At 40.1% G+C, this 12,397-nt stretch overlaps 1 protein-coding gene across 3 annotated transcripts in view; it reads right to left on the bottom strand.

Moving 5' to 3' along the window:
* Window positions 1-2,082: 2,082 nt before the first annotated feature.
* ARID3B (AT-rich interaction domain 3B) overlaps window positions 2,083-12,397 on the bottom strand; it is a 262,404-nt gene continuing 252,089 nt past the window's right edge. For all 3 annotated transcript variants that reach the window (XM_069222119.1, XM_069222120.1, XM_069222121.1), the window contains exon 9: window positions 2,083-10,816. In XM_069222119.1, coding sequence (XP_069078220.1) covers window positions 10,677-10,816 — 140 coding nt within the window. In that variant the 3' untranslated portion in view covers window positions 2,083-10,676. The remainder of the gene's footprint in view (window positions 10,817-12,397) is intronic.

Here is a 12,397-nt window from a genome sequence, read left to right as displayed (position 1 = left end):
CATTCATCCTGAGGGCCTTGCAGGAGTAGCAGGAGAACTGGACTCTGGTAAGTCAACTCTCTATTTTTATCACCCCCCCTACCTGCATGCCATAACATCCCTCCACCCTCATCACATCACCAAGTCCCCCAACCCCCACCATCACATCTCACTCATCTCAATGACAAGCCTTGCATTCCATACCAATGCATGGACACCACTCACAGACCTGCATGGACACCTATCACTATAGCATGCACACTAGAGAGAATCAGGTAGCCCACCACATAACTCACACAAGTGAAAGCTGCCAGGGCAAATACAACCAAAGAGGGCAAGCTACCCATGCACCGTATGTCACACACAGAAACAATAACACTGCATTTACATCCCCACAGGTATCCCAGCCAATATCACAGGAGAAGAGGTGCCAGCAACTTCCAGTCCCCCCCTGCAGTGATGACAGCAACTCTGGTCACCTGGATCTGGATGACCAACCCACCAGAGTGAGGGCGGGCATGTGTTGGTGGGCGTCTGGAAATGTTTGCTCATCACCATCCCAGCAGACTCAGCACTGTATGGTGGCTCAGAGTAGCAGTGTGCTGTCCAATAAGGAGAACTCAGGACTCAGGCACAGAAAAGTCTGAATATATAGACCTTACAAAACGAGCACTCATCTTCCACCAACAAAGAAAAGGCATTAATTGCTAGTGAGTGGAGACCAGGTCACAAGGGACCAAATTTAAGCTGTAGTCAGGGGCGGCCCTTCCGCTATGGCAGAGGATTGTCACCCCACTGACAAAAAGCTGAAAAATAAAGGGACAATAAAAGTACTTTATTATCTCTTTATTTTTTCACTTTCTTAGGGAGGGGTGTGGGGCCAGCCTCCGATATGTGGGGGAAAGCCAAACAGACATACGCACTTAGAAACGCTCCACCAGGCTGTATTTTACAGCCGGTGGAGACCAAGCACAGTGCCCCACTCCCCTCCCTGAGCAATATTTTTGCCCGTTCAGGCCAAATCGCAGCATTTCTTTCATGCTGTGTAACAGCATGAAGGAAGCGTTGTGATTGGTTGGGAAGGGAAGCACAAGAGACGAGGCAGCTGGTGGATCGCTGAGGCGTATGTAAGTCTATTTAGTTTTTAACTGCTCCCCACCCACTCTGTGCACTGCCTCCACCCCCGTCTCCCCCACCCCTTCCTGGCAGCAGCCGCTACTGCCTGTAGCTTCTGGTATGACAATGAGAAAACAGGGCTAGAGCAGCTGATGCAAATGTCGGGACTTCAATAGTTGAGCTCTACGACGTTGGTCTCAGACATCAGGTTTGCTTTCTGGAGAAACATCTATGGCCACCAGGGAAATTACGACAGTTGCTAGAGAAATAGATGTAAGAAGTTTAAAAGGCAGCAGATTGAGTTGGTAAGTCATCTGGAAACTAGTATCTAGTGGGCCAATGGTGCTGAAAGGGATCTCAATAGTAACAAGCACTGCGTTCAATAACATTTAACCCTTAGCTGGCAGCACCAAAATAACCCTAATCCATTTGCTAAAAGCTAGAGGGGTTATGATATATGGGTGTTTTGTTCTGCCCCTGGTGGGGTGGATTGAAGAGCTTTAACTTTTGAGAAGAAATCCTTAGTCCTACTAGAGGTATAACGGCGATGCCTATTAGATCATCTATTAATGCTGCTTGAGGTAAAAGCATCAACATTCAAAACTTCAGAGTGGAGGTTTGTAAGTTGCTACATACTTCACATCCGGTTTGGAGGTGTTGAGGAAGCAGAGTCATGCAAGATATATTGTACTGGAACGGACTAAGTGGGTGTATATGAATTTTAAAGATGGGATGTCTTGGCTGCTTGGCAACAGTACTCAGTACGACAGTAGATTAGAGTAATATGACGCTCAGACTCACTCCAGAGACTATTGCCCCTTCCTCAGGCAGAACAGTCAGCAGAGTTAGTGCACTTTAGAATACAGATACTTGGAAATGATCGTATGTACCACCTGCACAGATTTAAATAAAACAAATTAAAGTCCTTCAGGTCAATTGAAACAAATATGACCACAAGCAGAAACAAAACACGCAGCTCCAGAGGAAGAGGTAGAAATTTATTTATTTGGAGTATGAAAATTCATAACAGAGTGAAAGGTAGGCTCTTAAGGTAACTGACGCATACAAATACTTGCTGTAACAATAAGTCTGAGGTACTTATTCGTTAAAATGAGTGTTCAACAGTCTGGTCACATGGACCAATAAACTATTCACAGTGCTGACTCTCTTTGGTTATTAACCTGCTCAGCCCTTTGCAAAGAGTTGTGTGGTGACAAATAGAGTGACAGTTTTTATTTATTTATTTTTTTTACAGTTTATCGGTGCCACCTTGAAGTCCATTAGAGCTGAATAATTTGCATCTTTATAGAGGAGACATTTATAAAAAAAAAAAAAAAAAAGTGGCTCCCTGATACACAGAGGATTTCAAATACCGGAGTAACAGGTACACCAGCACAGATAAAATCCACCTTTTGCTTATTGGAATAAGGGACGGGGGAAGGCAGGAAGGGTGCAGAAAAAAACACTATACAAGCTTAATGAAACCTTCTTGGTGGTATCTAATATGAACATTTGTGCACATATAGGATGTTGCCTATATCATGCTATATCTTTTTCTTACTGCATATTTACCCGTATCTAAAAATCAGAGGTGTACATACCCTCTGCCAAACAATCAATAAATAGAAAATGCAAACATTCCAGAGAACGACAGAAAATAAGTTGAATACAGCAGCACTGCCCACAGAAATAGATACGTAACTGCCAGACCAAAATAATGATGCCCTTTTCACCCTATTACATGTCCGACCAGAAGCAGGCGCCTTCAATTTTTTAAAAGAGTTTTTTGGTTACAAAAGAAATACCTGTACAACCATGATACGTCAGTGTGTGCAGCATGTGGTGATATCTAAATTCAAACGAGTGCAATGTTATTTCTTTATTCAAAATGTGAAGATGAAGAGCAACTAAATATAATGAAAAAATGCAAAAGGGTCAACAAAAAGGTAATGGTTATATTTAGTTTTGACCCTTTAACGTTACAGGGACACACCAGTATTATTCAGTGAGCCACACAAAGGACCTTTTACAGCTTTAGAAAAGCAACAAGATTTAGGAGTTTAACCAACACTCCTCCGTTTTTTTTCTTTTCTGGGTCCACAAAGTGAGATCATGTGGTGGATGACTATTATTTTGTTGAACAATAAATATCTCGGTCTGTACATTTTCCTTCCAACAAGTAGCAAGCTAAAATATACACGGCTTACTAGAAATATTTAATCCTAGGCTTTCTGTTGCCGTTCTGCACCGTTGTGAATAACCAAGCTGATGGTTGTGGGTACCTTAAAATGAATGCCCAAGTTTAGTTTTGTGGACCATGAACTTAGCCCATGAAAACACGGTCTCTTCTGTTTACTAAGTTAGTTCCTGAATTTTCTAATCAACAGTCATACATGCCAAAATAGAAGAATGATAGGAAGGATATGGAAACATGTAAAACGAAGTTTATGGCTGAACCCCTTAACACCTTGTGTGTCTCACTACTCATGTGTTGATACTGACTAGCACCCTTATGAATGGCTGTTATAGTGCCAGACGTGAATCAACTAATTAAAGAAACAAAGGACTACTCTGTTGAATCACTAGTAATGTTTACACATTAAAGGGTTGCTCTCTTAACAGAACACAAGGATCCGGACAGCCAATCAGAAAGCTTCAATCGTGGTCAATAACTGCCATTTAAAGACAACTTGCGAAGCATTATGTGGCCTGCAGATTCATAGCCAGTGGATGGACCCCTGCCTATGGTTTGTGCCTATGATGGCAGGAGCAGGTAGTTTTCTGCAGCTCTAGTGATTAATGCACAAGTACAAGGTATTAACCTGCATTACACAGGTTAAATAATAGAGGTGTCCTGACAGCTGGCAACCAAAAACGTCTTCTCAGCTGCATTCATATTTTGTTTTTGTGTGTAAAAGATTCTTGGAAGCTATAATATAAATTTTAATTTTTCTAAGTCAGCACCAGCATACGTCAAAGTGGACAAATTAAATGGTAAAACTGTCAAATGATTGTTTCATTCTCCTCCGGTGGAGTTTTATAAGAGCTAAAATGGCAGTCCTAGTTTTTCTCATTACTATAAATAGACTTCAACATAACCTGAATCCATTATGCAGTTAGGCCCAAATTATCAGTATTTCTTTTCTTCTCACAAATAAGCATTTACATGGAAAAAAAGAATGTTTGAATTGCAGAGAATCTTAGCAATATGTGCAGATCACGTTAATGCTAGTATTTACAGTAATGACTAGACTCCAGTGAGTTCACTTCCAGCATTCATTTTGTGAAATCTTTCTGGAGGGCTGAATCACATGGCAGGACATTGGAAGAGACATTCGGAGTCTTAAGTTATAAATAACACATTCAGAGGAAATATTTCATTTAAAGAATACATTTTATGTTGATGACGGAAATTCAAATGTTTAGGGATGGAGAAATTTGAGATTAAACCAACATCCTGAATCTTCGCTATTTCTTTTTGCATTCTCGCCGTCCAGAAAGGCCTTAATTTTGTGTCTTCCCTTGAAAACACCACCTATGGATAGAATGTGAAACTGCAAAGAAAATGACCCATCTAGCATTTTTGACATCTATGAAAAGAAAATGAGCATTAGCCTTTAATGTAATCTCAATGGGAGCATTGAGAAATTGAAGTCCGCAACCAGTATGCATAATGTCTAATGCAGATTGTCCTTTTTTATTAATCTTCTAAATGCAAGCAGACAGATGATCTTACTCCTAAGAAAATGTCTTATTTAAACTCCAATTATTTGACTTGGAGTCATGATAATTAGATATGGCCACATTTTCTGTAGGTGTTTAAGCACCTTGAGGTTATTCAGTTTAGAGCAACACTACAGAACGTTTCAACAAGGATTCATTACCTGGAGCTATGGGTCTAGTTCTGAGAATCTATATTAGGTTTTATCAGAACAAGAGAGGACCTTCTATTGAAAGAAGACTGAAGTTCAGTAAGGAACAGCAGCATGAAACGGGCAAATCCCATTCCGGGTAATCAATAGGTGCTTGTAAGTTATTACAAGAGAACAGTGATGGCATTTTAATATTACAAGTGCATTCTGACATCATAATAAGTCTGTAGTAAGAAAATAACAGCCAATATATGAAAATATCTCTCACACGACTTAAGGTGACTAAGTAACATCACTGAATTTTGAAGAGGAAAGCGCTCAGAGGAGCTTCTTTAGGAAAAGGACGCCGCCTTACAGATACCAACGTTACCAGTTCAGGTTACAAATCACTGCCACACTTCCTCCACTGAAAGCCAAGATGTATCCCCATCAGCAATTCAAATGTTCCCATCAGCAAATACGGCAGCGACCTGAAGCTGAAGTGGGCAGATTATTGTTGTTTACTATAAGTTACAGCAGACCTAATTCCTCTACTGGTGCATGATAGTGCCATCAAAGAATGTACTGCACTCTACGTTTAACATGACCCTGGGAAGCAGTTTATAAAATGCTATTAACCAAAAAGAGTAACCAATTTTATCTTAAAGATCCCCAACATGTCTACCTTATGTTAAGCCGATTGATTAGGCAAATCTAGCATTAAAATAGTAGAGAACAAGCATAAAAAGCTACTGCAGAGGCAACCGATTAATACATCTCATTAAAAGAACTGCATTATTATTATTTTATTTTTAAGCACGGTCATTATATGGAGAATCTAGTGACATCAGGCATACATTTTATTCATTAGAAAGAAAATCATGTTTAGGGAGTAGAAAGCCGACTATGAAACATCAGACTGCTTCTGGTCTTCGAGTGATGGGTCCAATAGGACAAAAATACAAGGTAACTATAAAATATATTAAATATCTTTAGTAGACTATGTGAGCAGCTCAATCCTGAGATCATTCATGAACTGCTCACTGAAAAGCCATTTCCCATTGAGAAATTTAGAAGCCTGAAAGTACAGCAAGATGTGATGATGATGCTTCAGGCTAAATATCAGCAGCAAGAAACTAACCTAGAGTGGGTAGTAGGCGTGAGTAATTACATCCCTGAAACGCCATTGTAAGTCTACCTCAAACCATACTTTCACTGATCCTGAGGACAAATGCAGGATGAGGCAGTGCCATCGACAGTTCCTATAGAGAAACCTCATCTTTGTGGCGACCACTTTAGGCGTTGTCTCTATCCTTTTCTCAACCATGTATAACTGCTGCAATGTTCTAGTTTACAAAAAACTTTCATAAAACTGTTTAAACCAATACCTGTAAAGCAGCACTGTGCAAGCATATCTCTGTACAGTTTAGGAAGCGGGTCACCGTATTCCTGGGTATATTGTGCAGACTCATTTCTTTCAATATACTGTCACAGTTAGATTTTAACATCCTCATAGCTTCTTCCTTATACAAAAAACTGAGAACAGATAAGAGAACAGATAAGAAAGCAGAGAAAAATCTTAGGTGACATGAGAGCTACTTGAAGAGATTCAGCCAAATCAGGCAGAGAACACAAGAAATTAGCATCATCCCCGATGACGTAAGAGCAATGCTTACAGAAGATGCATGATGTATGTCATTTGGTAGCCATACTGAATTCTAAAACCAAAGGTTCCACTCTTGTTTAGGGGGTGCAAGAAGCCACTGTAAATAGGAAGTCCAATGAATTCTATAGGAGAGCCTAATGGTGGATACTATCCATCTGGGTACAAATGCCAAGGGATGTCCACACTGCCTCAGACTTGGACAATGGCTAAAGCTCCAGAAGACTGGTGTACAGGAAGGAAGAACAGAAGAAAAGTCGTCCTCAAAGCACAAATCAAAGCACAACACAGATATAAATGATGGACTAGTCCGGATTATCACCTATTGCTCTGAAAACCAAACCATATGTCAAACAGACCTATGATATCACCAAGGCTGAAATTAATTATGTACTGGGCTCTGGAGAAAGTGTTCTTGCAGATAAGCATCTTGCATACAGTAAGCACGGCTTAAATGGTTAATATAGAAACCAGAGAAATATAAGAAAATATTCTATACTGTACATTCTTGCATGGGACCTCATACATATCAGACAAGGAGAAAGGTACCAAGACTGTCACTACTGCCAATCTCTTTCGGCTAACACATTTATGTCATTATTCGTTAACTGTGGATTAGCTACATCCATTGACAAAAAATGACTCAATTGCTTATCTACTGAACTCTCCCAGACCACAGAAACAACCCGCAGCTTATAGTGTGAAGGGCTTACGCACCCAGGAAATAAGATATGCTAGTGGTTGAAAGATTTAAAAAAAAAAAAAAAAAAAAAAAAGACACTCGTGCCAAGGAAATTATTTCTCTGGAGGACCCAAAGTCATTTACTGAGAATTCTTGGAAGATTGAGCCATACTAGGGAAATCAAAATCGAGGTGTCTTGCAGAACTTCATATATAACTGAAGGGATGGAAATGGGCCCAGGAATCTTTCCAAGCAGGGTTCCCTAATGGAGTGTCTACTTGAAAACCACACGTCCCCTCTTTAAGGGCATCTGGATCTCTGGTATCCAATATGGTGTAAAAAACGTTGGAGAGCATGTTGATGACCTCCCACTTACTAGGGATATACTACACCTTGTTTGATCTGTGTACACAACTGCTCACGTGTTATGGAGAGGTGATCTAATTCGAAGCCTGCAGCCATATGTAAATATTCAGCAAATAAAGGGTGGAGGGGAAGTGTTCTACAAGTTGTATGGTCCATGTATATCAAACAGAGATATAGAAACATTAAACTATCAGTTCTAGAAAGTTGAAATGAAATGAATTAATTACTTCATAACTCGAGCATTTAATTGGGCGTAGTCCTAGGCAGCAATAAAATCTCAATGGAAAAAAAAAAAACATGGGCTTTACTCTTCAAACCTTCTCAGTAACGTCTTTTAGTGTGACAAGGTAGTACTAGAGGCAGAATGCTGGCACCAACAACAGCAGAAGCAGTTAATAACCTGGCCATTATAATCATCATGGATACTGAAGTACCTGCTTTTTTTATCATGTTCTCCTGGCATTTTGAGTTGCTCAGCACACATTAGAACACCCCTAGCTTCTCTGAAAGGCTAGAGAAAGAGATATGATTGAGTGTTGAGTAGGTGCAGTCCTCCTTATGATTTTGTTTGGCTCTGCAGCATTCATCAGATAGTCTCATCATGTACCAACAGCTAGTCTGGCAAAAAAACATCTAGGTATGAATTAACCAGCTAGCAGTTTCCTTGGGAGCAGATTTAGGTTCATTTCAGATCTAGTCGGAAAGATGTTTGCTGTAGGCCCGCACAGCTTGAAATGTGGTAGCAATTGCATGCATCCCATCTTTTCAATAGTTCAAGAAGAGGGTTGAGCTGTAGGATGCAGACGATACCGCCCTCACTTTAAAAACAATCATAAAAGCTGGACTACAAATATTCTCGCCACTTCTTAGTAGAAAACAGATTTGAGGAAGATGTGCTTACAACCCTATTAACAGAAGACCAGCCTAGCATTATGAAGGGACAAGACTGATTATTCTAGCTGCACAATGTCATTGGTTTAAACAGCTTTGAGAAGCAATTTCCTGTCCTACTACTAAGTTGCAACAAAGTATATATATATATATATATATATATATATATATATATATATATATATATATATATATATATATATCAATCACAGCTAAAGTAAATAGAATAAGGACGGCCTGGTCTTCAACTTCTTTGGTGCTACTATAAAAACAAAAACTTCAGCAAACACACGCACACAAATATAGATATATATATATATATGTATGTATATAAAAGGTTTTCAAAATCTGTAATTACATCTTCGATGTAAACGTGAATGAAGTCTGAGGTATATTTCTTTAGAGGTATTATGGTCAGCTGTGTCATCCATATTATTGTCAGAATGTATGTGTATGCCACTACACATGCAATCCATCCGTGGCAATTGAGGTGGCTTTCAACCTATGCAGAGAACAGCAAATACCGCATGCTGTTCAACAGACATTCCTTGACATCTCAAACCCCACCTAGACTGTCCTTTTAGTAGGGTGGATGGGAGAGGCACACACTCTCCATTACAGCTTTGAACTATTTTGTGCAATCTTTTTTTCACCAAGATGAATATGTTTGAGCCAGCGAACATACACATCCTATGAGACTTATCTTTCACTTTTAAGAAGAAATAAATCTCAAGACCCTGCAGCTCTAGTATAATTCACTGGGTATAAAAAGAGGTGCGAATTTAGAGCAACATTGATTTATGAATTTAACTTGCTTACCTCTAGCATCAGGATGGCAAAAGAACACACAAGTCCAAAAAAACTAAATTAGGTATTACATTATCTACTTCTGGTAATACTCCTGCACCTCCCACTCTCCTCCACCACTGTACACAAAACCTTTCATTACAATAACAAATGAAATCTCAGTTCCAGAAAATGTAACCCGTGTGAAGAGGAACGGCTCTGTTCAGAGATCTCTCCAAAATCATTATCATAAAACATACATGACTTACAAAAGAAATTATATATAATCAAACAAAACACAATAAAACCTCTGAACTGCCCTGAGGTGCCTGGATTGTCTTTACTCAAGCTGTAGGAACATCAGTATGCCTTCCTGGACTCCATGCTGTATTATGGCATATATTCTGCATGAACACTAAAGGCCCTTCTAAAGCTGATGCACAAGAAGAACAATTTATGCAATCGATCAACCAAACAATGGTAAGGCCTGACTGAAGAACTGAGTGTTCCTGCAAAGTAACACTCATAATACAGCAAGGAAGTGTTTTTCCTTCAACTGAAAGATGTGGGGAAAAACAGGGTAACAGGTCTTTTCAATGGTAACTACCCTCAATCCTCTCTGCATGCCCAGCAAATGTAGACTGCCCAATCCATGAGGCTGGAGTTGGGGAGACTTAATTAAACAAGACACTCCACTAATGAAATTCACAGCGACAGGAGGAAGTGGAGGTCCAACATGTGTGACCTCCAACTCTGTAGGTTCTTCATGGATTTCCAAGGTCTAAGACTACATCTCCTTTTCTTTTTCTTTGCACCTGTTCTGTAATGTGATAATAAAGTTCAACAAATAACTTTACCATCAAGTTAAGTAGTCATAAAGCAGGGTGCAAGCAGTGGCCGTCTTGATAATGGAGGCCAGAAAGGGAGAAGGGTGAAGCTCATAAGAGGTGATTCTCCTTACATACTGTTGACATTCTTACGTAGGAAAATTGAGTTTTTATCCAAGTGACCTGAAAATTCCAAAATCTCACATCACTTCCACTGGATCACTTCCTGTTTTAAGAAAGTGGAAGAGGCGGCTGAATACTGTCCAATAAAGTCCAGTAGCGTGAAATGCACTCTGCACTTGGTCAATGGGACTTAAAAGTTTTGCAGAGGAGAATGGGCAAATAACCCAAAGGAAGTGCCAAGAATGCTTCCGGGGTCACCGTTGTTGGCCGGTTCCTGGACATGAGGTAATCCTGGTTTCTTCCCTGACTTTCTGGAGATGAGGTAATTGTATAACGCCTTGTGGACTTCTTGCCTGTCCTTCACAGGGGGAGTCCATCTGCAGTCATCACCGTCAGAGGGACCAGCTAGTGGAGGGCTCAGCCCCTGGTGTACCCCTTGAGGATGTAGGACTGTGCGAACTGCTACTGCTGCTGTGGCTCTGGCTGTTGGATCCTGCAATCAGCTGAACAGGCTTCTGGGCAAACAGGACACCTGAAGGGCAAAGATAAAGAAGCAAAAAACAGTTAGGCAAAGGTGACTGTGGAAAAGCACACTGTTCATGTTTCACAGGACACCAAGAAAAAGTGAGGCTCTTGGAGATTGGTTAAGATGCTAATGATGAGGATGTTCCACCTAGAAAATATTTCTAAACAATGATGTCTAAAGGTTACAAGGCATTACGTTTTGTCATTTAAGTACCACTTCTGTTTGGGCACATTACATCTAATTACCAGTTCTTAATATAATTCCCAAACATTTTGCAGAGTAAGACAAGTTCACATCTGCAATATTCAGAAAGGCCCACTTTGGCCTTAAGGACCACACATCTGTCCCTGTAAGCATTCTAAATTGTTATTGGTAATCCTGGATTCCTGGCGCTGTTGATTATTGGAATCAGTGTATTTTTTATAATTTATTTATTTGATGTACAGTAAGCGTGCCTCCATGTAGAAAGTTCTGCAGCTTACATTTTTTGTTGGCAGCAGCATCTTGAACATAAAGACCTGTACATAGAACTACATGGCACGTAGGGTCCTACTGAGACCACATAAATTTGAATTTGATGGAGGAGGGCTGGTAACAAGTATCATGTGCCAGGCAGTATTAGACAACACATTGTATGGTTGTGCTGAACCTGGCCCTTTCTGCAGGGTCATTCTTTTTTGCCTTCACCCATCCCGTTCTCTGAACCCATTTTTGTTGGCTTTTATGACTTTGTGCACGTAACCACTGCTAACCAGTGCTAAAGTGCTCCTTCGCCTCCCTGATTTCATTGGTCAGCACCACCTCAGCACCTTGCTGTCTTCTGGGCTTTGAGTCCTGCAGTGGCGCCTAGCCCATATTCTGCTTCTGGTGGATAGTCTTCTGCAGTGTCAGCACTCTTTATTTACTTTTCTCTGCAGTCCCTGTTCAGTGTTAACTCGTAGGTTTTTTTTTTTACTGAGACCGAGAAAGCAGAGAGCATACTTCCTTATTAATACTTTGGAGAGTACCAGCCACCATTATATTTAAGATGCGCGTATGGTGATGTATATCTGCTACTTATTGCTGTTGAAAACGATGACAGGTAAAAATACATATTGCTATTCTTTGTTTTGTGTAATACTTCAGTCTGCGGTCTGCATTTCATCTCAAACGTGAGCCGTGACTATCATCTTGTGGATCACTTGTAAATTTAACACAAAATACAGATGTCTTCACGTTGGTTACAATTCCATCTTAATGTAATTATATAGCGCTTATTACCCCTGAAGAGGCTTTGAAACAATTTACATCGGCAGCACACTGCTCCGGGACCCAAGGTAAGTTGTTACTCAAGGGATTATTGCTTATTGGGATCAGTTATGCACACTCAAAGAAAACTATTCCATACATTTATTCCCATTCCTTTCTGCAAGATTTTATTTATAGGAGTATGGTGTGGCCATCTTTCTGAGTACTTATATGAGGAATGTAAAAGGAGCAGAAGCAGTAAAGATTTGGAGACACGAGTAAGACAAAGGATAAAACAGACAATGTAACATTTTGTCGTGCAGCTCTCGTATAATTCACTGAATATGCAACAGCGATTTT

Source organism: Pleurodeles waltl, chromosome 3_1, assembly GCF_031143425.1.
Source record: "Pleurodeles waltl isolate 20211129_DDA chromosome 3_1, aPleWal1.hap1.20221129, whole genome shotgun sequence".
NCBI classification, from domain to species: Eukaryota; Metazoa; Chordata; class Amphibia; order Caudata; family Salamandridae; genus Pleurodeles; species Pleurodeles waltl.
This window is presented reverse-complemented; position numbering and strand designations above follow the sequence as displayed.